The sequence below is a fragment of the Gopherus flavomarginatus genome, chromosome 10, assembly GCF_025201925.1.
Source record: "Gopherus flavomarginatus isolate rGopFla2 chromosome 10, rGopFla2.mat.asm, whole genome shotgun sequence".
NCBI classification, from domain to species: domain Eukaryota; kingdom Metazoa; phylum Chordata; order Testudines; family Testudinidae; genus Gopherus; species Gopherus flavomarginatus.
Window position 1 is genome coordinate 50,268,665 of NC_066626.1, and position 26,737 is coordinate 50,295,401.

At 41.2% G+C, this 26,737-nt stretch overlaps 1 protein-coding gene across 4 annotated transcripts in view; it reads left to right on the forward strand.

The window, feature by feature from the left end:
* The window catches only part of BAZ2B (bromodomain adjacent to zinc finger domain 2B), a 276,520-nt gene extending 259,680 nt beyond the window's left edge, over positions 1-16,840 (forward strand). For all 4 annotated transcript variants that reach the window (XM_050969152.1, XM_050969151.1, XM_050969150.1 and 1 more), the window contains 3 exons: positions 4,884-5,146; positions 5,946-6,089; positions 15,369-16,840. In XM_050969152.1, the coding sequence (XP_050825109.1) occupies positions 4,884-5,146; positions 5,946-6,089; positions 15,369-15,522 (561 nt within the window). In that variant the 3' untranslated portion in view covers positions 15,523-16,840. The remainder of the gene's footprint in view (positions 1-4,883; positions 5,147-5,945; positions 6,090-15,368) is intronic.
* Positions 16,841-26,737: the final 9,897 nt, after the last annotated feature.

Genomic DNA, 26,737 nt, shown 5'->3' on the forward strand with positions numbered 1-26,737 from the left:
CTCAGATCTGGGCTGGGGGGCGCACTGCGGCGCCCAAAGAACTCAGGGCTTGTGGACCCCTCAGGAGATGGACCTCCACATCAGCATACAAGAGTTGAGAGCGGTCCGTCTTGCTTGTCAAGCGTTTCTCCATCTCCTTCAAGGTCGTTGTGTCGCGGTGTTCACCAACAACACGACGACCATGTTTTACATCAACAAGCAGGGCGGCATCAGGTCCTCTCCCCTATGTCTCGAGGCGATGCGTCTCTGGGAGTTTTGCATAGCCCATGCCGTTCACCTTTCCGCCTCCTATCTGCCGGGAGCGCGGTACACTCTAGCGGACCGACTGAGCAGATCCTTCCGCTCGCACGAGTGGTCCCTCCGTCCAGACGTCGCCCTCTCACTCTTCCAGAGGTGGGGTTGTCCCCGGATGGACCTCTTCGCATCCAGGGAGAACAGGAAGTGTCGAGCATTCTGCTCCTTCCAGGGTCGGGAGCCAGGGTCTATAGCAGATGCCTTCCTGATCCCATGGGCAACCCACCTGTGTTACGCGTTCCCTCCCGTTCCGCTGATACACAGGGTTCTCCTCAAGGTGCGCAGAGACAGAGCTCGGGTGATTCTCATAGCTCCAGCATGGGCCAGACAACATTGGTACCCCATGTTGCTGGACCTCTCAGTAGCCAACCCAGTTGCCCTGCCCCTACATCTGGACCTGATCACCCAGCACCACGGCAGGCTCTGTCACCCGGACCTTCCGTCTCTGCACCTTACGGCATGGCTCCTGCGTGGTTGACAGGTTCCGAGCTACGCTGCTCTACCCCGGTTCGGGAGGTTCCCCCGGGCAGTAGTAAGCCTTCCACCAGGGCTACTTACTCGGCTAAGTGGAAGCGTTTCTCCTGTTGGTGTTCGGAGAAAGGTCTTCTCCCTATGGAGACTCCCATCACCACTATTCTAGACTACATCTGGTCCCTCAAGGCCCAGGGTCTGGCGTTGTCGTCCCTCCGGGTCCACCTAGCGGCCATCTCCGCGTTTCATCCTGGAGTGGACGGATGTTCCGTCTTCTCCCACCCTATGGTGGCGAGATTCCTGAAGGGACTGGAGCGTCTCTATCCACAGATCCGCCCTCCTGCCCCTTCATGGGATCTCAGCCTGGTCCTAACTCGGCTCATGGGTCCTCCATTCGAGCCATTAGCTACTTGCTCCCTGCTCTATCTCTCGTGGAAGACCGCCTTCCTAGTGGCCATCACCTCAGCTAGACGGGTGTCAGAGCTACGGGCCCTCACAGTAGATCCCCCGTATACGGTCTTCCATAAAGACAAGGTGCAGCTGAGACCACACCCTGCCTTTCTTCCCAAGGTGGTCTCGGCTTTCCACATTAACCAGGAGATCTTCCTCCCCGTCTTTTTCCCAAAGCCCCATTCGTCCCGCAGGGAGCAACAGCTCCACTCGCTAGATGTCCGTCGGGCGCTAGCATTTTATGTGGACAGGACCAAACCGTTCCTCAAGTCCCCCCAGTTATTCGTGGCGGTAGCGGACCGGGTCAAGGGGCTACCGATTTCCTCGCAGAGGATATCTTCCTGGGTTACCTCCTGCATCAGGACCTGCTACGACCTGGCCCACGTTCCGACGGGCCATGTGACTGCTCACTCCACCAGAGCACAGGCATCATCGCTGGCTTTCCTTGCCCGCGTGCCAATCCAAGAGATTTGTAGGGCGGCGACCTGGTCATCGGTCCACACATTTGCTTCCCATTACGCCCTGGTTCAGCAGTCCAGAGATGATGCGGCCTTTGGCTCTGCAGTACTCCTGGCCACGACCTCTCATTCCGACCCCACCGCCTAGGTAAGGCTTGGGATTCACCTACCTGGAATGGATATGAGCTATCACTCGAAGAAGAAAAAACAGTTACTCACCTTTGTAACTGTTGTTCTTCGAGATGTGTTGCTCATATCCATTCCACACCCGCCCTACTTCCTCACTGTCGGAGTAGCCGGCAAGAAGGAACTGAGGAGCGGGCTGGCCGGCAGAGGTATATATCTAGTGCCATAGTGGCGCCACTCTAGAGGGCGACCTGCCGGCCCACTGGAGTTGCTAGGGTAAAAAGTTTCCGGCAAACGTGCACGCGCGGCGCATACACCTACCTGGAATGGATATGAGCAACACATCTCGAAGAACAACAGTTACAAAGGTGAGTAACCGTCTTTTCTTTAGATAACTAAATAGAGAACCCAGATATCTAAAAGGGCCTTCAGCATCATCATTGCTTGTATCCTGGTAATAAATGTAACACAATCAGATGTGAACACTAAAGCACAAGTGGGAGATTGAAAAAATAAAATAGCATTTTACAAAACCTAACACAAATGTTAGAAAATTGTATTTTAGAGTGTCAGTGAAATTGGTTTTGGGTATATTTAAACATTTTCTTAGTATTTGCCCCCAGAATATAGCAGCATTTTGCTAGTGCTTGAGAAACAAGAAGTAAAATTTACTAAATGAAGATAAATGAAGTATAGAAAGTCAATAAACAAATATTGTGAAATTAAATATGATTTTTTAAATTATTGTTTAAATTCTCCAAGGTGTGTGTAACGCAACCATTTTTAATACATAGTTTTTATTTTGACAGGGTGTCTTTTTATTCATTTATATTATGTTAATTTTATAACATATTGGCTGGAGAATAGTTGGTGGGATGAGTTTAGGAAAACTTCAGTGTACTCTGTTCAGTAGCTTTAGATGCTTGACTTCTAGATTTAGGAAATCCCTGTTAAGATTAGAATGTGAATTCAGATGTAATGGTGTTTTTTTGGTGCTGTCAATACCCAAACCCTGTTTACAGACTCATCAGGAAATATCTGTATAATGTTTAGTTGAGATTTTTCATTTAGAGACATCCTTGGACTCTCTCTTCTCCTTTTATCAAATAAGGGACATTTTGGAGTTCATTATCATCGCATAGGCAGCTAAATGGAACTTCATGAATGCAACCTATAAATCTGTTATGTTCCCCTTTCAGCATAGCCTTGCTGGAGACGTCTTGTTTTCCTCAACCTGCTATGGCTCCTTTTTAGGCTTTTGCATATCTGTCCTCCCCTATGCAGACATGGGCTGGTTTTTATATCCTGTTTATCATCCCTTTCACTTTGCATGATGGCCATATGGTCCTCTGAATGAATCCCTTTGTCTAGTTGTGGAATTTCACTGTAATTAATCTACTAAATTCTTAGTCTGTTTTCTAGACCTCCTGCATCCTGATATTAAAACTAAACTAGGGTTTTCAGAATCTTTAATCAAGAAAGGAGCCATTAGAATTAGACTGTAAACATGGAAAAGACCTATTCAATCATTCAGTCCTTTCCTTTCTAGTTCCTGTCTATATTTAGATATTTTTATAGTATCTGTTAATACAAAATCTAGTGTTTTGTCCAGTCTAGTTTTAAAAGTCCAGTGGTAGGGCTGCCACCTCTTTTAGCACATTTTTTCAAAGCCTCATATATCTTGCTGTCAGGAAGTTTTCACTGCTTTTTAGCCTGCCATGTTCACTTTCTTAGTTTCATCCCATTATATGTGTGTGTGTATAGTATGTATTTTCCTTCCCTCCATATTATTTATATCATTCATGTATTTGTAGACTTCTTTCGTGTTCTCTCTTCGTTGTCTTAGCCACACTATACATATTTAACTTTTCTAATCTTTCTGCATAAAGCGATGAATTCCTTGTTTACTGACCTTTAAATAAAAATCTTAATTTTCTACAATCTTCACTGTCTTACCAGTAATAATAGGTAATTGGTATATCTTCAATTATTACCTATCTCCTAGAACTGGAGTAGTACTGGTCAGAAACAAATGCAGTATTCCAGGTGTGGTTGTACCAAACCATTTAGAGGAAGACCATTACTTCACCAGCCTTTTAATCTTTTTGAATATGTAGTCTGAAATTGTATTTTTTTACCAGCAATATTACACCGTAAATGTATTTGTGGTTTGTTGTCCATTATTACCCTTATGTCTTTTTCAGCATTATTGCTCTCCAGGTTTCTTATTTCCACAGGATATATGTATCTAGATTATTGTAATCCAAATGTATCCAGATTTTTCATTTTCTCAAATTGAATCTCATGGATTTTTTTTCAGCCTATGTTTCTAATCTCTGTCTCCTTTTATATTTTTATTCTGTTCATACTGGGATTTTCAGCTCCTCACAATTTAGTTTTAGCTGTAAAATTTTATTTGTGTGCTGGTTAATCCCTCTTCAGTATCAAAAGTGAAGTTCTTAAAATAGGACCCATCCTAATATACTCCCCTATCTTGCCATCTTGATACGTTGCTGTTTACAACCGTCGTGACAACTCACAGTGGTTCTACCTTTCCCCCAGGACTAAAACTGCTTCCTTAATTATATCTATCAATCGATCGATCTATCTAGAATTAATGTTATGAAGTTGAGAGGACTGGGAGAGGGGACTGTCCAGAAATTTCTAGAGCTTTAAAGAATTCCAGTGGACTTTTGAATTAAGACTATAGCCAAGATTTTTCCTAAGAGACTACTGATTTTTGTTTGCCTCAACTTTAAGATGCCATAAAGTGGCCTGGTTATTAGAGCACGGTTCAGTATCTTCTGGAAATCAGGTGCCTTTTATAGTGTTCTAAATTGAGGACCCAGAATTCCTAATCACTTCTGAAAATATTGGCTTATGAATCTATACAGTCTATGACCTTTAGAGATAAAGAAGAATTAAGTGATCTACCTGTTCTTTGTACGTCATATTAAATGCAGCGATTGTGTTTTGATACTGTTTAGTGTGTCAGACTTTCATGGGTTTTCTGTTTACAAATAATACATACTTCTGTGTAATCTGGTTATGTTTTGTTACATACTTGGATTCTCTCTATTGTAGGCAAGTGGTCAAACCCTAAAAATAAAAAAACTTCAGATCAAAGGGAAAAAAAGTAATGAACAAAAGAGAGGCAGGAAATTGTCTTTAACAGGAGATACGGAGGATGAAGACTCTGCAACTACAAGTAGCTCTTTAAAAAGAGGAAAAACAGACCCCAAAAAAAGAAAAATTGATGAAAATATTTCTAACCAATTGAAACAAGAAAGCTTCACTCCTACGAAGAAGCCTAAAAGAGATGAATCCAAGGACCTGGCTATATGCAGGTACTGTCTGCCTGTCTTTTGTAAGAGCTATATATAAGCATTTGTTTGAAGCCAGATACTGCCTGCTGCTCTGTTAGTGTGCTTGTAGTAGAGAGAGCGCAGAGCCCTGTTCCCTATGGTGCCCCACACAGGAGGCAGCAATAATTTGATTGCAGCCATTGGGGGACTGCAAGTGTGTGTAATAGGAGTACCCAGCTAAAGCTACCTGTTGCAACACTTGTTCTCCTGAGAGAATAGCAAGGTGGGGTGTGGCTATGAAATCCTACCCCCTTTTCTCCTGTGTGCTAAAAAGAGCTGGCAGGTGGAGACTGAGGAGAGAAGTGTTGTCTACAACTTTCTAAAGGTGTAAGAAATCCAGATGCCCAGCACATGTCAAAGAAGCATTCTGCCCCACAGAGGGCCTCACCATTCCTGTGGTGCACCTTTTTCCCTTGCTGGTTGGCTTTCACTGGCAAGTAGCATAATTAAGCCTTTAGACTGTTTTAGAAAATTAGTAGCACTCGTTTTATTTGTTTTAAATCACCCTGTGGAAAATTTACATGGATACATTATATTCTGTTTAAAAAAAATAATTTGAATTTCTTCCTGGGGAACTAGCTTTAAAGAGTATAAATGACAAACTGATCATTAACGAGAAACGTTACTTATTGAGTGCGTTATGCTCTATATATGACAATAGTATGCTATCCCTAGTAAAGTTAATAGAGTGACAACACATAGTGAATGTACATAACAGTGAATATCCTGTGCAAATGAGCCAACAGCTGAAGGTATTGATTTAAAACCATGTTTTATTCAGCATGATCCTGTCTGAATTGGAAACTCATGAAGATGCATGGCCTTTTCTACTTCCTGTAAACTTGAAACTTGTTCCTGGTTATAAGAAGGTTATTAAAAAACCTATGGACTTTTCCACCATCAGAGAGAAGCTAAGCAGTGGACAGTAAGTAAACATACTGTACATTACATTTGTGAACGTTCAGCAAAAAAATTAAAATGACACAATCAACTTGAAATCTAGTCATTTTAAAAACAAGGAATTCAAAGTAATTTCAGATGCTGTTTATGCCCTGTAGTTCCCCTGCTAATTGTTATGGTTCTTTACAATTTCATGTTTTATAAATATTTCTCTCTTCCCTGTTCCTATGTGAAATACCCTTTCAAACATCAAGGGAAGCTGAGAAACAAACTTCAGAGAGAAAACAGTAAAACTGACCACAAAGTGCTCTCAAATGCCCCAAAAAACCACTGAAAAATCAATGTTTTATTTATTTCAGTTGTTGTAGTCTTTTGAGTTACTTATGTGTTTTTGATTTTGTTTTTTAATTTCAAGACAGGAATGTAATTTTTAAGTTGACAGCTCTTTAAGTATTACTGTACATTGGTTATAATTCATTCCAAAGCTACATACTAGAGAGAAGCATGAAACATTACAACAAATGGTGATTAATTATTTCATAGTCCTGAAATTAAAATTGCATCTCTCGTTAGAGAAAATTAAAATAAATAACGGGAACAATTATTTACCCCTTCCCCTGACCCTTTTTCAATTCATATGGAAAGATCTCACCTGTCATTTCTTTCCAGTTTGCATCCCCACAATCTTAAGAACCAACAATGAAGCAACTTTCAGCCAAGGAAGAAGAGATGGACTCCCTTCAGAGTCCATTAGCTCCATTCAGAACAGGCTATGGAGGGTTTGTTAGGGCAAGGCAAGGCACTCTCCCACATGTAGCTGAATTTGATCCTATGACAGATTTACACACACACACACTAAAGTGTACAACTATAAGCCTTTCTTTTCAACCATTCCTCTGAATAATGACTACTGTAGGTAATACTTTATAGCAGTACTATAGGTCTGGCATGCTGTAGAGTCACTGGGCCAGGATAGGCAATGCAAAGAATACCAAAGAAACAGAAAATTTGATTCTGCCTGTTAATGCTATTACACTTGCCACCCAATAGATGATGATGGAAATATAGCCTGAAATTCCCAAGGATGTCATGGAGTCATCACTGCAACCAACACAAATTCAGAAGTAAAATGTTTTGCTTGTACTATACTGTAGGTATTTGTGAAGTTCAATAAAATATTAAGAAAATATAGTTATGCATAAGTGATCACAAAGGACAGGAAAGCACACTAATTTACAGTATCAGGCCCTTAAATAGTTGTAAAATGCACCCAACAACATGAGTAGAATTCTAAGAAGGTAACATCTTGTGCCCATTTTACGCTGGTGTAAATATCAGAGTACAAGGCAGTGGTGAATGACAGCCTGGTCTACACACTAAGTTGTACCAGTTTAACTAAAGGTGTGATTTTTAAACTGCTTTAGGCCTGGCCTGCACTTAAAAATGAGATCGACTTAGCTATATTGCTCAGGGTGTGAAAATTTTCATGTCCAAAATGCTGTAGTTAGGTAAACCTAAATCACAATGTAGATGCAGTTAAACTGATAGAAGAATTCTTCTATCAGCCTAGCTACCACCTCTTCAAGAGGTGGATTTGTTACATTAATGGAAAAACCCCTTCCATCGATGTAGGAAGCATCTACACTATGGTGCTACAGTGGCACAGCTATGGCACTACAGCTGTAGTTTAGACATGTCCATAATTAAACTATTGCAGCTTTTGTGTGTTGAGATTATAATGTTGGTTTAAACCCTGGTTTATATTGGTTTAGCTTGCAACTATAATTTCAATGTGCAAGCTGATAAATGCATACATCCAGCTTTTAACCAATATGAGTGTCCACACAGGGTATGCGCTAGTTTAACTAAATTGGTTTTTAAAGCTGTTTAAGTGAAACTGATGCAAGTTTTGTGTATAGGCAATCCATAAATCTTCAATTTAAACCCATACTCACACTTAAGACTTGAAGCATGGATGGTGCCTGATTCTGGACTCCTTACTTAGAAAAAACTCCAGTTAAAACCAGTGGAAGATTTACTTGAATGAGGATTACATACTTGGCCCACGGATTGAGGATTATACACTGTATTTATGCAAGATTTTTCTGTACCTCTGCACAACAAGTCTTGTTATGGATTTAGTTTCATTTTTGCCTGATTCCTTGTTTCTTTTTTAAAAAAATTGGTTTAATATTGAAAACAGTGCTTTGAAGCAGATGAGGTGATGGTTAGACAGCTCAGCAGAGTTGACCTCAGCATCTCATATATCCAAACTAGAACCAAAAATGAGAACAGCAGTACAGCATAAAATACTTCTTTTAGAAGTCCTATAAAAGTAGGTCAAGGGAGTTTTACAAATATAGCCAAATAATTCAGTAAGCCTTATTGACTCTGAAATCAGTTTTCTCTCTACCTAGTTATTTTATATTTGCCCATTGCTGTTGTATTTCAGGCCTGATCTACACTGAGAGGGGGGGATCGATCTATGATACACAACTTCAGCTACGAGAATAGAGTAGCAGAAGTTGACATATCTTAGATCGAATTAAAATTACTTACTTCGCATCCTCACGGTGCTGGATCGACGGCCGTGGCTTCCTCGTTGACTTTGCTTCCGCCTCTCGCACTGCTGAAGTTCAGCAGTCAACGGGAGAGCAATCGGAGATGGATTTATTGTGTCTACACTACACGCGATAAATCAATCCCTGATAGATCGATTGCTATCTGCTGATCCGGTGGGTAGTGTAGCCATACCCTGAGTTTCAGTTGTCATTGTGCTATTCCATACTATGAGCCACTAAGATGTATATACAAATGTGCTTATTAGAAAAGGTTAATTCAGTGTATGCATCTCCTTTTCAAACAACAATAACTCATGCAATCAAATGTTGTACATAATATCAAGAAGGCTTAAATCAGATTATGGACTGAAAAAATGGCGGAATATACTTTTTCCAGTGTAGTACATTGATATCCCCCCTCAAAAAATTTCCTTTTGAATGGTAAAATTCTCCTCTGTTTGCGAGGTCACGCACTGTCGCAATGTATCAATATTCTCCATGTGATAAGGATCTAGGACTAAATTTCAAATAGTGGACCAAATCATAAAGTGGGAGTACAGTCTAGCTCAGAGGGAAAGTGTGCTCCAGTGGCATAAGGCTGAGGAACAAAATCTTCAGCATATCCATGTTACAAGCTAGAATATCTGCAAGTGGCCTACTAGTAGCTACTTGATCTGGAAGGAGGCTAGTGATTTGTGGAGGTCTGGGCGTGTACCACTGAAAGTTAATTGGAGCTTTGTCACTGACTTTTCTAGTGCAGGATTGTCCCCTGCTAGCGAGGTCAGATCCAAAGGATATAGAAGTACAGAGGTGCAGAGATGCTTGGGCACTTTCCTTATTGCTTGGGGTACCAGTGCAATGGAAATGCAACATTCTTCAAGTCGTGTCACTATGGGAGCCCCACTGTAGTTGTGTTTGCATCCCTGAGCTGCTGATAAGAGAATTTCAGTATCAGCATCCACTATGCCCGCACATGCACTGTCTCTCCTTGTGCTGCGCAATGAAGCTAGTCAGCATGCACTGGCTAACCCCACCTCAGTTCCTTCTCAACTGCCCCTGGTTAGAGATGGAGCTATTCGCAGTGCATTGGGAACATTACTTTCTATTTTCATTTCTGTAATTAGTCTGTCTCTTAGTATAATTGTAGTGTTTTCTAGACCCCATTATTCTCTTAAAATAAAATAAAGAATAATTAAAATTAAAAATATTTTAACACCCCACCCACGTGCTTTTCTTTCTTCTTGGAGACCTTTCCCCTATAGAGTATGCCTGGTTCACCGGGCTTCAAGAAGTGCCTTACCTGCAAGGAGGCAATCTCTATTGAAGACAAGCATTCCCAGTGCATTCCCTGCCTTGGGGAAGGCCACATCCAGCAGACGTGGTCTCTGCCAGTAGCTCAGGCCATTTTCACATAAGGACAGAGCTCTCCAACAGAAGATTATCTTCATGGAGGCGGCTCTCGGATCTTCTCAGGATCCACACCACAAGTCACCTGACAGACGTGAGTTTTCCCCACATCCCTCTACATCTAAAGGCTGTGGGTCGAAGAAGCAAGCTGCTGACCCTTCCCACTCATCAAAGAAGAAGGCAGGAAGCCCCCATAGTGAGCCCTGAGATAGCTGTAACCAATCCCCATCATGCTCGGTATCTTCGGTATGGTCAGCACTGAGACCTTCTCAGTCTGGTACCCACGACTCACAGAAACGACAGCAGCTGGTGCCATTGACATGCCCATGGACCTAATGGGTACAGGCACTGAGTCATCGGCACTGAGGGACAGGACTAGGCACTCTCAGTACACGAGTATATATCAGTACCATCATCAACACCGCATCTGGCACCGGAGTGACCAGTACGGGCAAGATCCCCGTCTCCCCCAGTACTGTCTTTGGTACTGGTGGAATTCCACCACTCCAGAAACCTCCTTCTTAGTATCGGGACCTCTACACCGAGCCTCCGCCTAGCATGGGAATTATCTCCGCTGCCATGCCATGCTCCCCCGCTCTTTAGTGAAGGGTCAGACAGTGAGCCAGAGGAGAAGGCGTCACAGTATTCCTCTCAGGCTCTGTATGGTTCCCAACATCAGCAGGGCTCTAGAGTAAACCCTCAGATGGCCCCACCATCACCATCTTGGAATGGCCATCCATGGGCACCACCACTGGGCTCTATGCCATCTCCACCCCAGTGGCCATATTAGGACCCTTGGGCAGCATATCACCAGCATGCCTCTCAAGCTTTGAGCATCACCTGAGAATCCTTGAGGCACATCCCCTCAGCGCAACATCTGCAGCTTCAGCATCTCCAAAAGACATCATGGAGGAACACGGAGGCAGTGCCCTGTATAGAGTACGCACATCCCAATATCCGGCTCAATGCCCATACAAACCTCAGAGAAAGAAAAGTTAATTTTCTAGGCATAAACCATTTGGGTCACAATCTTCCTATTCCCAGCTGTCTACATCCAAATACCAATTTTGACAGGCTAGTTGCGGTGTCACTAGACCATGCCCCCCAACTACTATAGCCGACCAATGCTTTTATACCTATTGGGCTACCAATTAGTATCATTTTGCAGTGCCTGGGAACACATAACATTGGACAGATGGATCTTAGAGATCGTTCCCACTGGGTACTCCATCCATTTTACCTCCCACCCCCTCCACAGCACCCTTCCCCATCCATCTTTGGGGACCCTTCTCACTAGAGTTTATTACTACAGAAGATCAATTGCCTCCTCCTGTTAGGAGTTATAGAACTGGTACCTCCACATCTATGAAGCAAAGGGTTCTATTCTCAGTCTTTCCTAATACCCAAGAGGAAGGGAGGCTGGAGACCCTTACTAGACCTCAGAGCTCTCAACAAGTTTGTCAAATCTCAAAAATTCAAGATGTCACTCTAGCAACAGTCATTCCAGCGTCAGAACAGGGAGACTGGTTTTCGGCCATCGATCTTCTGGACTCCTACTTTCATATCTCTCAAGACGATTTCTCAGATTCACTCTAGGACAAAACCACTTACTAATATACAGTGGTCCCCTTTGGACTATCATCAGCCATGAGAGTATTTTTCAAGGTTCTCTCAGTAGTATTCATGCACTTACACTCCCAAGGGATCATGATTTACCTTTATCTGGATGATTGTCTCCTCAGAGCCCCATCTTTCCTAGAGACTCTCACCAAATACAGTTTGCCTGTTTACAGAATTGGGTCTACAGATCAATGCTGAGAAGTCAATCCTCATTCCAATACTGTGCCTGGAATTCATAGGCACAGACTGTGATTCACTACAGGCCAGAGCTCTGCTACCTCCACACAGATTTCTCTCCTTGGTCACACTCAGAGAGATGTACAAAGAAGCCCACAAATATTAGACACTGCCTCCAACTCTTGGAGCATATGGCAGCGAGCACAGCAGTAATATCACATGCCAGGCTTCACATGTGATGCCTTCAGATGGGGTTCAGCTCAGCTCTAACAGGGACAGGTTAGAGAAACCCCAGTCACTACTCTCCAGGATCAAAAACTCCTTAAACTGATGGAAAGACCCAGCTTACGTTTGCAGAGGGATTCCCTTCTCGCAACCTTACTCTTCAGTTCTTCCCTCCACTGATGTATTGCTCATAGGATGGGGTGCACATCTAAATTACCTCACCACATAAGGCAAGTGGTCACCCATGGAGATCTCCCTTCACATCAGTCTCGAGGTCAGAGAGGTTAGGAACGCCTGCACCCACTTCCTGCCATTGATCAAAGGATCACACCCAAGAGTTCTAACAGACAACATAGCCTGCATACACGATATAAATCGACAAGGGGGGGCCAAGTCTGATGAGACTATGAACTGGTTTATCTCCCATGATGTCACACTATCAGCAGCCTATCTTCTGGGCACACAGCATTCCACAGTGGACAGCCTGTCACAAATTCCCACATGACCACAAGTGGGAGCTAGACCTAGTAGTATTTCACAATCTATTCAGGCAGTGGGGGGTGCTGACCACAGACTTGTTCGCCACTTAGCTGAATAAAAAATGTCCATGCTGCTGCTCCAGGGCGGGAATAGGAAAACACACCTTGGGCGATGCTGTCCTCCTGCCCTGGGATGGGGACTTCCTTTACACCTTTCCTCCTTTTCCCCTACTATTGAAGGTCCTGCTGAAAATAAGGGATGGCGCAGATGTCATTCTGATCGTTCCTACTTGGCTGAGACAGTTCACAATGTGCCTGCTGATCTCTCTCCCAGTCACTCCGAACCTTCTCTCCCAGGACAGAGGATGTAACCTGCATCCCAACTAGGGGGTTCTCCATTTCAAGGCATGGCTCTTTCTTAGTTCAAACACCTAGAAAGCCCCTGTTGAAAGAGGTGCAAGAGGTATTATTACACAGTAGAAAGTTCTCGACACAACGTACCTACCTGCAAAAATGGTCCAGGTTTTGGATTTGGTGTGCTTCCCAGCAAATCTCCCTGACATCCTTGGCTCTTCCATGTACTTTAGACTGCACTAAAAAAAAATTGGGGCTTTCTCTGAGTTTTCTCAGAGTCCACCTAGTGGCTGTAATAGCCTTCCATCAACCAGTAGAGCAGGCCTGCACAACATACGGCCTGTGGGCTGCATGCAGCTCGTGAAGGCTAACTGTGTGGCCTGCGGGGGGATTCTAAATCCCGCGCACACGGTGCTCTGCGGGCAGCCCAGAGCCCTTTGAATCCCGGCCGCTGCTGGGATTTAAAGGGCTCTGGGCTCCCCGCAGCTGGTATTTAAAGGGCTCTGGGCTCCCTGCAGCTGCAGGCAGCCCAGAGCCCTTTGAATCCCGGCTGCGGCTGGGATTTAAAGGGCTCTGGGCTCCCCGCCCCTGCAGGCAGCCCAGAGCCCTTTGAGTCCTGGCCGCGGGCTGGGGCTGGGATTTAAAGGGCTCAGGGCTCCCCGGGGCTGCCGGCAGCCCAGAGCTGTTAGAATCCCAGCCCCGGCTGGGATTTAAAGGGCCCAGAGCTCCCCGCAGCTGCAGGCAGCCCAGAGCCCTTTGAATCTCACCCTGGCTCCAGCAGCTGGGCTGGGGCTGGGATTTAAAGGGCTCAGGCTCCCCTCAGCGGCAGGAGCTCTGGGCCCTTTGAATCCCTGCCCCAGCCCTGCAAAGCTCCGATTCCCCCAGCTGCCAGAGCCCTGGACCCTTTAATTTGCCCCTGAGGACTCCCAGCCACCTCTTCAGCTGGGAGCCCCTGGTTGATTTAAAATAAAGTATCACCTCTCCACCCCCAACCTTCCTTTTTGGCCCACAGCTGTTTTGGTGGGGCGGCGCTGGGGAAGGAGGATTTGTTTCTGCAGGGCTGGGTGGCGCTGGGGCAGGATGTTTCCATGGGGTCGGGAGGTGCTGGGCAGGGGTGTTTCTGTGGGGCCGGGGGATTTCGGCCCTCAGCTGTTTTCTTTGGAGTAATGTGGTCCTCACCGCTTTACGAGTTGTGCAGGCCTGCAGTAGAGGGATGCTTGGTGCTGTCACACTCGATGAGTGAAAGGTTCCTCTAGGATATAGTAAACTTCTTCCCACAACCTCAACTTCTTGCTTCCACATGGGACCTAAACCTGGTACTGAAAGGATTGACTAGGCCTCCCTTCAAACCCATGGCCACTTGTTCGCTTATGTACCTCAGGCCTTCCTGATAGCGATCACCTCTGCTAGGAGAATAGGAGAAATAGTGGTTCTGATGGCACATCCCTCATACATAGTATTCTTTTCAGACAAGCTTACTCTCAGGCCACATCTGAAATTCATTCGCAAAGTAACTTCCCCATTTTACATGAACCAGTTAATTCATCTTCCAACCTTCTACCCCAAGCCTCACCGAGACAACAGGGAGGTTATATTGCACACACTAGATGTCAGGAGAGCCCTAGCCTTCTACCTGGACAGGACGAAGATTTTCAGGAAGTCCCCCTAGCTTTTCCTCTTCATTGTGGAAAGAGCCACAGGCTCAGCAGTATCAGCCCAAAGAGCTCCAAGTGAGCTCAAACTGTATCAGACACCGTTACCAAGTTTGCAGTATGACCCATTCGGATACTATTCATACACTCTTCACAAGCTCTATGTCATCCGTTGTCTTTTTCAAGAATGTCCCCATCTCAGAGATCTGTAGAGCGGCGACATGAGTGTCAGTCCACATCTTTGCAGAACATTAAGCGATCACTGGGTACTCCGCCAAACTCTGGGACCCTTCCATCCTGCAGCTTGAGGTCCAGCTTAGCTGGCACAAGCCAGCTGCGGATTTTTCTTTGATATGGAGACATACACATATGGGTCCATATGCTGTACAGATTGCTATCACAAGAAAAGTTAAGGGAACTCTTTAGTCCATTTAAAAGTCAGTGATGCAGCCAAATAAGGGAGGAGTAAAATGGGAATAATTCCTTATTATTTTAACCAGAAAACTATTGAGGGAAGAGTGTTGGTTGAAAATTGGTATTGGTTCTAGTATAGACCTGGAATTCTCCCTCCTAGACTGTACTTTCTGCAAACATCAAAAACAAAAATAGAAATTATCTTCTTTGCTGTAAAGACTATTTTCCTGGAATTAGTTCATATTAAAACTAGAAATGTTAAAATTATAACTGAGATGTACAGTATATACTGAGGATTTCATGGTCACCTGTACATTAATTTGTATTTTTACGTTCCCTTCTGATATATGTAGGTTTTATTTTTTTCCCTGGGATTCTGTGTTCCAAAAAAACCTTACCCTCTCTGTTCTTTCAGGTACCCTAATCTTGAAGCATTTTCTCTAGACATCAGGCTTGTTTTTGACAACTGTGAAACCTTTAATGAAGATGATTCTGACATAGGCAGGGCTGGCCACAACATGAGGAAATATTTTGAAAAGAAATGGACAGAGATTTTCAAAGTGAGCTGAATTTATCAGAACTCAGTTTTTTCCTTAAACAAGGACAAATGAGACCAGCAATGTGAACTGTATTTACATAAAAAGTGCAAGGCACACGCATAACTAATGACTGCTTTTTTTTTTTCCTTAAAGAGAAGTATCGCAGAAGAGTGATACTAATTCTAAAGGCTTCACTCCTACAGCAGCCATGGCCCTTGGTTATTGGTTTGTGTGTTTTATCAAACTAATTTAGGTAGAACAGGGAAGCACACCCAAAGAATTTCAAAGAAAGGGGTGTTATAGTGCAATAGCAATTTAAAATATATCAAAACGCACTGAATATTCAACCACCAGAGCTCTACATGGGGAAATGGTTCTCTTTTCCCCTTTCAATAAATATCTATTTTTCATTTTTTTACTTTGTAGTTTATTTTTTAGTGAATGTATTTAATTTTATGAATTATTTATGATTAAACAGCATCCAGAATCTTCGTTTTCTGTGAAAAGGAAGAATTAGAAAAATTGCTTTAAATCTTGAAAATACAACAAGGAATGTTTTAAAATATAAAACAAAGCCAAGTAAAACTGTTTACACTGTTGTGCTATAAAAGCACTAAAAGTTAAAACTTTACTGTAGAGTTACAAGTACATTTATATATATATGTTGCTGCATCACTTGTGTAGTAAAATTGTATTTGAAGACAGTGAAGAAAATTTGAGACATATGTATATACTGTTCATTACTGTTTATATTACGTCTTGTTTTAAATATGTATGATGTGTACATATTATTTGCAGACATTATTGTTTATGCCTTAGAAGGACTGTAGCATTTTATTTTAGTCTTAAGGTAATTGTAGCTATACGGCTTGTACAGTAATTATCCTCTACCAACACTGTGGAGTCTCCTTAATCTTGGTAGTGCCTGCCTTTAAAACAGGGTGTAGGGGATATTAGTTTTCCATTTTTCTATTTTGTTATATAATTTCAAGCCACCAGGGCCTCAGATTTAAGTATAATCATTTGTATCCATGTGAAATAAAATTGTGACAATTTCTTACGCACACAGTATTTTTTCATAGAAACATTTCCCTCCATTTGCCTTGCCACAGAAATAACAAAAAAACATTTGTAACCACTGTGTTTTATCTACTGTGTGTTGTGGTGGCCTGTTGGAGGCAGATAGATCAGAAATTTTTTTTTTTGTACGTATGTAAGAGTACTTGAAGCTTTATTTAAAACAAAAACGTTGTGGAAAAGGTAGCATTCTTTTTTTTCTTTTTATAGGAGTGTTATTTTTCACTAATATGTGTGGCACGGATACAATAAAAGACTGTTTTGCAAACCAGGTTTTCTTGGTTATTTAGTACTCAAGATATATGTACAAAAGAAATATTGAAAAATGGGGATAATAATCTTACCCATCTACCTCTTAGGAGTATTAAGATTGATTGATTAATGTTTGTATATTTATATATTAAAATGTTTTATATGTTATACTGATAAAAACTGTTTTTATCTCACTATCTGTGTATGACAGGTAGGTATTATTATTACATATGTTTTATTACAAGTTGGAAAGGCATGTCTTTCTGCTTAAATTTAGTTCTGATTCATACTTGTTCTATAAATCAGATCAAATATTTGTTTTTCAAAAAGTTAGTGGAAAAATAATTCAGTTGTATTTAGCTGTGCTAGGACCCAAACATGAAATAAAACTCAATTTTTTGGGGGTAAGGAGAGAAAACAAATATGACAAGGCACTACAGAAAAGCTACGCTTTAATTTAACTATCTAAAATCTGTTTCATTGATTCATCAGTCTAGTGAGATACTTGATACGTCTCTCATAATTTTATAGTAGTAAAAAATTTTGTTTTGATATTTTCCATTGTCTTTGTCCTAATTTGCTTCATATGCTACAAGGCCTACACTGAAAAAGCTGAAGAGACTCTTCTAAGGTTAGTACAGTCTGCCAACAATTTTACCTCCCTTAAAGATGTGTTCTTATCAAGTCACATTGTGCGGGTAATGTCCTTTAAATAAATAGAGTTCCAACACACTTATTTACTATGAAACAAGTAACAAACCAGGCTGCCATTTTCCCATCTAATCTCAGGTGCTCCAAAAAATCTTTGACCACTGTGCCTGCTGCTCTATTCTTGTTATGATGGCAGTGAAGTGAAATTGACAAGAATCCTTCTATCTGAAGAGAGCAGGACTCTTGTAAATGTCACTGTAAGGTCTGCATAGAACAAAGCAGAGCAGCCAGGTATGACAAGTAAAGTTAAAGGTAAGCATGCTTTCCTGCTACCAAAAACACAACTAGTTTTTTTTTTCTTTTTGCCCGCTAACTTCAAATGTCTCCCTTTTAAAAATACATTATTATTTAGGGGAGAGATTTTAGTGAGTGCTTGCTTTTCTTTTGAACAAAGGGAAGGACAGGAGTGCAAAGGAAATCTCTAGGCCTGTTTAGCCTGAATTTAATTTTGGGTTTTTGTTATTTGTTTTTCCCTGGGATAGTTGGGAGAATTCCTAGTGGCAGCAATTCCCAAACTGTTGTCTGAGGACCAATTACTGATTGGCACTAGAGCATTGTTCTGGCACAGGATGATTTTGTTTCCTTTTTCCAACTGCTTCTATAGGTACCACTTCTTTGCAAAGAGTCTGGATGCCTATAGAAGCAGCTGGAAACAAGGAGAATCAACCAGCCTAATTAGGCAAAATGCATCACATTAAATATAGTACAAAATGCATAAGTATTTTCCTAATTCTTTTTTTATGTGATTATAGTAGTTGCCACAGTTATTAGAGGGTGGGGTGTTCTGTGCAGTTGTGAATAGGAAAGACATCTGTGGGACAGCCATGCCGTGAAGAAGCAGTCAGTCCTTTTCATAGTGTGCAGAGCTGCTGGCCCAGGGGATCTTTTTCCTTCAATCCCTCTGCTTATATTTTTTGGTGTAATAAAATGTTTTTGCCAGAAAACTAAGGATTAATGATGGAGTCAGTCACTGCATATTTGTGATAACTACAGATGGAGGATGTTGCCTTCTCTCCATGAGACTACTGTCCCATTGTATCCATATGGAGTTAAAAATTACACCATTTTTAGTCACACAAATCCTCTGTGCCCAATCAGAATAGTTTCAAAATAAATTAATAAAATACACATGTGTACACATTGTGAAACCTGTATGAGAACACCCTTATTTATTACACAAACTTCTGTTGATCACCTGGAGGTATCCCACACACTATCCATCTTCAATGAAATAGCTGCTACTTCCAAACCTCTTGGCAACTGCAATGCAATGCTGTTCATTTGAAATCAATGAGCCACAAAAATGTTTGTTTCTCTAGCCTATATGAGATATTTCTCAAAAAAATTGCACCAGCCTACACATGGGACAGACATAATTCAGTCCTTATTTCTGTGACAGGTTTAAGGTCTGATATCTCAGGGCTAGATATAAGAGCTTTCTACCACTGCAAAAGGGAGATTCCCAATAGTATCCAATAAAGTGCAGCACTATTTCAAGTCCTGAAAAGTCCCAAGACAGTGGTCTTTAAAGGTATGACATTTTTATCTAAGGTAACTTTTTAGAGGTGTTGCCTGTGTTATATTGGATAAGCAGCATACCTAAACTGAGACAGCAACAGCATTTGAACAGGGAGCAGTTTTAGTAAATTATTTAGCAGGATTTAGTTCTGCTTTTATCCATATCAGAAATCAGTACTGTACCTCTACTGTGTAGAACTTATAAAAAGATTTGTTCTACTTATCAATGTTTGTGCATGTTTAGCAACCTCATTACTAAAATATGCAGATAGTGCTCTCTGCAAAATGTTAAGTTATTAATAAAACAAAACAATGACATAAATTCACAAGACATTGCAGAGGAAAGTGTAAGATCATTATCATGGTGTTGTATAGGAAACAGAACTGGGATGCACTACTTATGTGCCACTATCTCTGCCATGGAATATGCCAACAATACAACATGACTGTTTTTAGGAGAGGAGCTGAAGAAATAATTCTGCAATTGAGACTGAGGAGATACATAAGCTAGCCATAATAGGAACTTATGAATTGTTATATTGAGTCACATCTGTGGTCTGTCTCGTCTGGTAACTTGTGTTTGAGTGGCTAGCATCACATGCTGCACAGGAAGTGCAGGTTAGTCCACAGTAGGCAGATGTAGGATAAGCTGCCTCCATATACAATATAATTACCCCAAATGGAATTCATGTAATATATGGTTGATTTTAAAACATGATTTTTCTTTCCACAGTCCTATTTAGTGCTCTGAAGGGAGATAGGAGCTGAGGAATTGACTCAGCATGTTTGGGTTCTGTTCTTGTTCTAGTGTTATCGTTCTAATGTTATCATTCACTAGATGACCTTAGACAATTTACTGAACCTCTATCACATTTTACTCCTCCGTATAACACTTACCTACTTTGCACAAGTGTTGTGAAGCCACTGCTCTACAGCCAAAATGCTTCTGAAATAAAAGTAGTCCAACTTTACTAATTCTGGGTCACTGAGAACAAAAATGATGCTTAAAATTGTTGATTGGCTCTAGTTTTCAAGATATGCTATTGGGTCAGTATATACGACCCTTGACTTGGGAATGGTGGAGGATAAGTGAGTTATAAAGGGAAGGGATCTCAATTTAAACCAGAAATGACTAAAATACATCTTTGACTGGATCTGTGAATAAATCTATGACTGGGTTTGGACAGTACTTGCTTTTTAGGCAAAACAATGAATGATGCAATCTGAAGCTGGTATTGCGTCATACATGATATGAATTGCATCATGGTATTCCTAGAAGTCATGGATGATGCAATCATAACGAAGCTTACATCACTCTGCTGAACAAATGGCCTATATCAGCTCTAGAAATCATACAGTGTCATGCTCTCTTATTTGTCAGTGTTTGATTTTGCAAAGGGACACATTTCTGTTTAGCCAAAGTGAGCAGAGATGCCTCGTACTTGTGTGAACAGTGCAGATAACTTCTGCTATGTTTGTGGTGAAGTGACTTTTGCATCACAAAAGTGCAGTATAACCACTATGGTTAAGAGAGCCTATCACCTTTATTTTAGCTGCAAAATTGGAGATCAGGACAAGAGGTGGCCCCCACACACATGCTGCAACACTTGTGCAACAAATCTTGGCCAGTGGTTGAACAGGAAAAGGAAATCTATGCCTTTTGCAGTGCCATTGATTTGGAGAGAGCCAACAGATCATACCAGCAATTGTTACTTCTGCATGGTGCCTCCAGTTGGGAAAGGTGTGTCAAAGAAGACAAAGTGGACTGTGCATTATCCAAACATTCCATCAGCTATACGCCCAGTACCCCACGGAGAAGGACTGCCGGTTCCTGATGCACCAGAATCATTCTCACTTGAGTCAGACGAGGAAGAGGAAGAGGATGAAACTTCTGATCTTGAACAATCAATGTCACAGGACCCACATTTTCTCCCATCCTCCTCCTCTGAACCACACCTCATAACACAAGGTGAACTGAATGACCTTGTCAGGGATTTGGAACTACCCAAGAGTAAGGCAGAGCCGTTGGGCTCCAGACTACAGCAGTGGAATCTCCTGGCAGGCTATCAGGGCAAATGGAGCCCATCAATGCTTGCAGACTATTGCTGGACAGTGACAAGAGATGCTCCATTTAATGAATACAAGAAGCCCCAAGTAGACACTGAATAGGACTAAACTATGTACATAATAGTTTTTTGCCTTTTGTTTCATAATCAATTTTATTTATATAACCCTTTTGCTGATTTTAAAGTGTTACATAAACAGGACAGGTGAAATATTATCGTGTAAAGCAACCATAAACACATGAAAAGCCCTAGGTTTACAATTTATGATTAAAACTCTACTATCTACACAATATACATAGACATAAAATGTAAAAACTAAAATATCTTAGAAACAGTAGCCAATCAGTTGTTTTAATTGTCATATTTGAATTCAGCACATCAAAATACATATTAAATATCACATTTTATCTCTGAAGCAGACGACTTCTCAAAAATTGTAGACCAGTGATGTTTGTAAAGAGAGAGAAAAACACTATAAAGCTTTAAACAGTTATATACCAGTGATATACACTGAATATGGGCAGAGTTTAATGCATGCTTATTAAACTCCATGTAGTCTATTCAAATTAATGCTATCAAGAAAATCATCAATATATTTAATATATTAAAAAAACAGATGAGAGGATGTAATTTAAGTACCAAAAAATTATATTTCAATTACAGCATTGCTTTCTCAAAAAATGGCACTTAAATTACTTGCCTTATGAAATTTGCTTAGCTGTGAGAATGCCAAGGGTCAACAGGATGAGTCTGTAGCATGTTTCAAAAGTGTCCAAGACAATTAGATTGGTGTCATGATGTATGGCACATTTCTACTGTCATAAAGATGGTGGGAGTAAAGATGATTCACTCTATCTTGGGCAGAGTCCAGGCAAATAAAATTATTAAAAAGGAATGGGTGTAGATGGAGAGTAACCTAATTGCTGCCCAGACTGTTAAATTTGGAACAGAGTTATAGAGAATGTACAGTGAGAATTAATGTTAGAAAAATATTTTTAAAATGGTAAAATAGTAGGTTATGGAATCCTCTGTGTGTGTGTGTGTGTGTGTGTATGTATGATATTTTTATTGCAGTTGCACATGACTTACGAGGAGAAGCTGAGGGAACTGGGCAGAAGAAAAGAGAGAGGGGATTTGATAGCAGCCTTCAACTACCTGAACGGGGGTTCCAAAGAGGATGGAGTTCAGCTGTTCTCAGTAGTGGCGGATGACAGAACAAGGAACAATGGTCTCAAATTGCAGTGGGGGAGGTTTAGGTTGGATATTAGGACACACTATTTCACTAGGAGGGTGGTGAAGCACTGGAATGGGTTACCTAGGGAGGTGGTAGAATCTCCATCCTTAGAGATTTTTAAGGCCCGACTTGACAAAGCCCTGGCTGGGATGATTTAGTTGGTGTTGGTCCTGGTCCTGCCTTGAGCAAGGGATTGGACTAGATAACCTCCTGAGGTCTCTTCCAATCCTAATCTTCTATGATAGGATCCCCAGTCATGGAGCAGGACCCCATTGTGCTGATCACTGTGCAAACACACAGCAAAAAGGTGGATGTGTGTGTGTATGACAGACAGCCTTCTAAAGTTTTGTAAGGTTATGTTTACGCTGTTTTTAAACCTATGGCCGTGAGACTTAGAGTCCGGTACTAAAAACAGTGTAAGCATTGTGGCTTGGGCAATGGTTGTCTGGGTACAAGTGATCACAACCTGGCTACATGTGTGAAAAAAGAATGCAAACCCAGTTAGTAAAACACATAAATGCTGTAAAATGGCCAGTTTCTCCAAACAGAAAACAATTGAACAACATTGATTGGGAGGAAAATTTAAATAGAAAAATGTGAGTAATTGGGAGTTAAGAACATTTTACGAGATGCCACAAAAGCCACAATTCTGCAATCATGAACAAAGGCTGCTTTGGCTTAAGAAAACATCCTGGTTAAGAAGAGGTGTGAAAGCAGCAATTAAAAAGGGAAAGTTGATATCAATAGGTATTAATTAGAAGTTATTAAATATGTAGACAGTTAATAAGGGGAAGCTAAAAGTATCATTGAAAAATCTATTACCTTTTGGGTAAAGGATATAAGGGAATTTTTTAAGATATCGGAAACAAAAGAAATATAATAATGATGTCCAGCTGTTATTACTTTTAGATAAAATTGTCTTAATATGCACAAAAGTTCAATAAATATTTAATATTTGGAAAGCGTGGATTATGTATTCACATACTACAGCAACAATGAAATGCTTTCTATTCCCACTGTAACTAGGAATGAGGTAAAAAAAAAAAGCATTATTAAAGTTTAACATGTTTAAACAGGCAGGACTAAATTTGTGCCCAAGCATTTTAAACAAATTGGCTGAGGAAATTTGTGTTATTTATGTCTATTTTCAATAAATTTTGGAAAACTGGGCAAGTTCCAGAAGACTGCAGGGGAAAAAAGCTAATATTTTGCTAAGATGTTGCTAATATGTTTTTTAAAAAGGTAAGTGGGATGACCCAGCTAAGCTTAGTTCAGTGAGCCTGACATCAATCCTAGGCTAAATCATGGAACAGCTAATACAGGATTTAATCAAAGAATTAAAGGTTGCTAGCATCAGTAATGACAGTCCACTTCATTTTACTAAAAATAGGTTTACTGAAAAGTAAATAATGTTTTTGATTCAATTATAGATTTGGTGGATCAAGGCAAGTATAAAAGCACTTAACTGATAGAACTCAGTACATAATTGTTAATGTATAGTCCTCATCAAATAGGGCTGTTTCTAGTGGAGTGCCAGAGAACTGTTCTTGGCCCAATGTTTTGCAATATCTTTGTCAGTGATCTGGAAGAAAATATAAAGTCACCACTGATCAGCTCTGGATTAACCCATAGGCTAATAAGGCTATAGCCTTGGGCCCTCCTATTTTTAGGTCCTACTTTAGGCCCTATTGTAGGCCTTCCATTCCATATCGATGTAACAGCTGAGTGACAGTAGTGAGGCCATCAGAAATTTGTCTCATTAGATATTGCTTTGTACAAATTAATCCATCAAGATTGTGAATTCAATTTATGGTGGTTGTGATTTTGTTCTTTTTGGGCTAAGTAAGTGTTTGTGGGCCTATGCAATATTGAACTTTGTACAAAGAAGGCCTACACTGGAAAACAGAAACTGTGTTGAAGAAAGGAGGATGGCAGAAACTGAAGGTGGGCAAAGAAAGATGTAGTGCTCAAAGGTACTCCTTCTCTCCTAACGTTTTTTCCTCCTACTAAGTCTGGTGGTGCAGAAGTCCAGGCGAATACCAGCTCAAGTAAACCTGCTGCTCCTGTGCCTGATGAAAAGAAGCAGCCTCCTGTGACTTCTCTAGCTGCAGTCTGACGCCACTCCTCTGAAGACTTTCCTAGTGATAGTAATACAAAAATATCCTTCTCCAATGATCCAGGCAAGTGGGACATGACTTCTCATTGCATATTGGACTGAGAAGGGCCCACAGAAATGCCAATATCTAGATGCTGACTTTTCATTGACAAAGCAAGAGTACACCAATCAGAATCGTTATCTGACCAAATCGATGTTGGAGCATGTGAAGCCTAACAAACAGATTGGCAAGAGAGAATGGCTCATCTATTCACCTTCTAAGAAGAAAGTGTACTGTTTTTGTTATTGCCTGTTTTCTGATTCCAAAAAGTGGAGAATGTTCTGTGAAGGCTTCAGTGATTGGAAGAATACTGCATATATGACCAATCATGCAGTGAGTGAGCAGCATGCATTGTCAGTTAGCAGCTACCATGTCCGAAAGAAAGTTAGTTGCAGAATTGATATCCAAATGGAAAACCAGTTTTTGGAAGCTCATGCTTTTTGGAAAAAGGTTCTCAGATATGTAGCCGAAACCATAGTTTTACTTGCTGAGCGTGGTCTGCCATTCCGTGGCTCAGATAAGACTGTTGGATCGAAACACAGTGGTAGTTACCCTGGTGTTCTAGAGCTAATCGCTAAGCTTGATCTTTTTTTAGCTGAGCATCTCAATAAACACGCAAATCATGGAAAAAGCCATACATCATATCTATCAAAGACTATTTGTGATTAATTCATTGGTGGCAAAGAAGACTCTATCAGCCATTGTAGATGAGCTCAAAGATTTGAGATTTTTTTCAGTGTACGTCGACTCCTCACCGGAGGTGTCACATGTCAGCTGTCAACTTGCGTTATGTACTACCCAGCTGACCAGTTGAGCATTTCATGACCTTCATAATCATCACCAGCCACATGGGATAAACTTGCCTCATACCTACTTGATTTCCTCACCAAAAGTGGGATTGACATCAGTCGTTGTCATGGCCAAAGCTATGACAATGCAAGTAATATGAGTGGCAAATATTCAGGGATGCAGGCAAAGATAAATGAACACAATGCTTTGGTTGATTACATACTATGTGCTGCACACTCACTCAACCTTGTTGGCCAGATTGCTGTGGACTGTTGTATTGAAGCAGTTTCTTTTTTTGGATTTCTCCAAGGATTGTACAGTTTTTTCTCTGCATCAATCAGTCATTGGACGATTCTTAAAGATTCACTACCAAAGGGATGCCCAGTGCCCAAATCACTCAGGGACACAGTGGAGTGCCAATGCTGAAGCTGTGAGTGTGGTTGTTTTGGGATACCCCAAGATCCTTGAAACGCTAGAGGGCATCAAGGATTATGAATCTCAAAAGTCATCATCAAGAAAAGATATGAATATCCTGAGTTATGCAATGCATCTGGAATGGTATACTTCAGCCATTCAGCAGGTGAGGTCTAAGCTTGCAAAATGCTCAAATTGACCTTTCCACTGCTGTAAACCTAATGAGGAGTCCTGGAACTGTTCTTCAACAACTGTGGGATAGTTCCGATGAGTATTCAGAGTAGCAGCCGTGTTATCACTACAAAAGTTTTTTTTTCTCCTGCTGATAATAGCTCATCTTAATTAGCCTCTTAGAGTTGGTATGGCAACTTCCACCTTTTCATGTTTTCTGTATGTATATATTACAGTATGTTCCATTCTATGCATCTGATAAAGTGGGCTGTAGCCCACAAAAGCTTATGCTCAAGTAAATTTGTTAGTCTCTAAGGTGCCACAAGTACTCCTGTTCTTTTTGATGAGTATGAAATTCAGGGGGCTGCAAGGACTGCTAACCATGAGTATAAGTCAGCCAGATGCTGCAAAAGACAGAAGACATGACGAAGCAACTGACCACTCATTCAATGACAAAGAGGCCTTTGGAGTGAATACCTTCATCACAATCATCAACAAACTGAAGAGTTCACTAGAACATCGGATCGAGGCTTAAGAAAATATTGACAAAACCTTTAGTGTACTGACAAATTTTTTGCCTAACATTTCAAGTTCCAAAGTCAGTGAAGGTATCAAACGTCTGTATCAGAAGTACCCAGACAATGTCCCAGTAGATTTTACTAAAGAGTTTCTTCAACTTGTTGAATTCACGTCACTCTGCTATAGAGAGAAAAGATGATGAAAGCAAATCTATTTGCAAGTACTGCGTTATGACTGAATTAAATGTGATAGAAGATTTCCCAAATGTTGAAACTGCATTATAGCATTTGTCAGTAATGATCACTAACTGTAGTGGAGAACGTTCCTTCTCTCTTCTA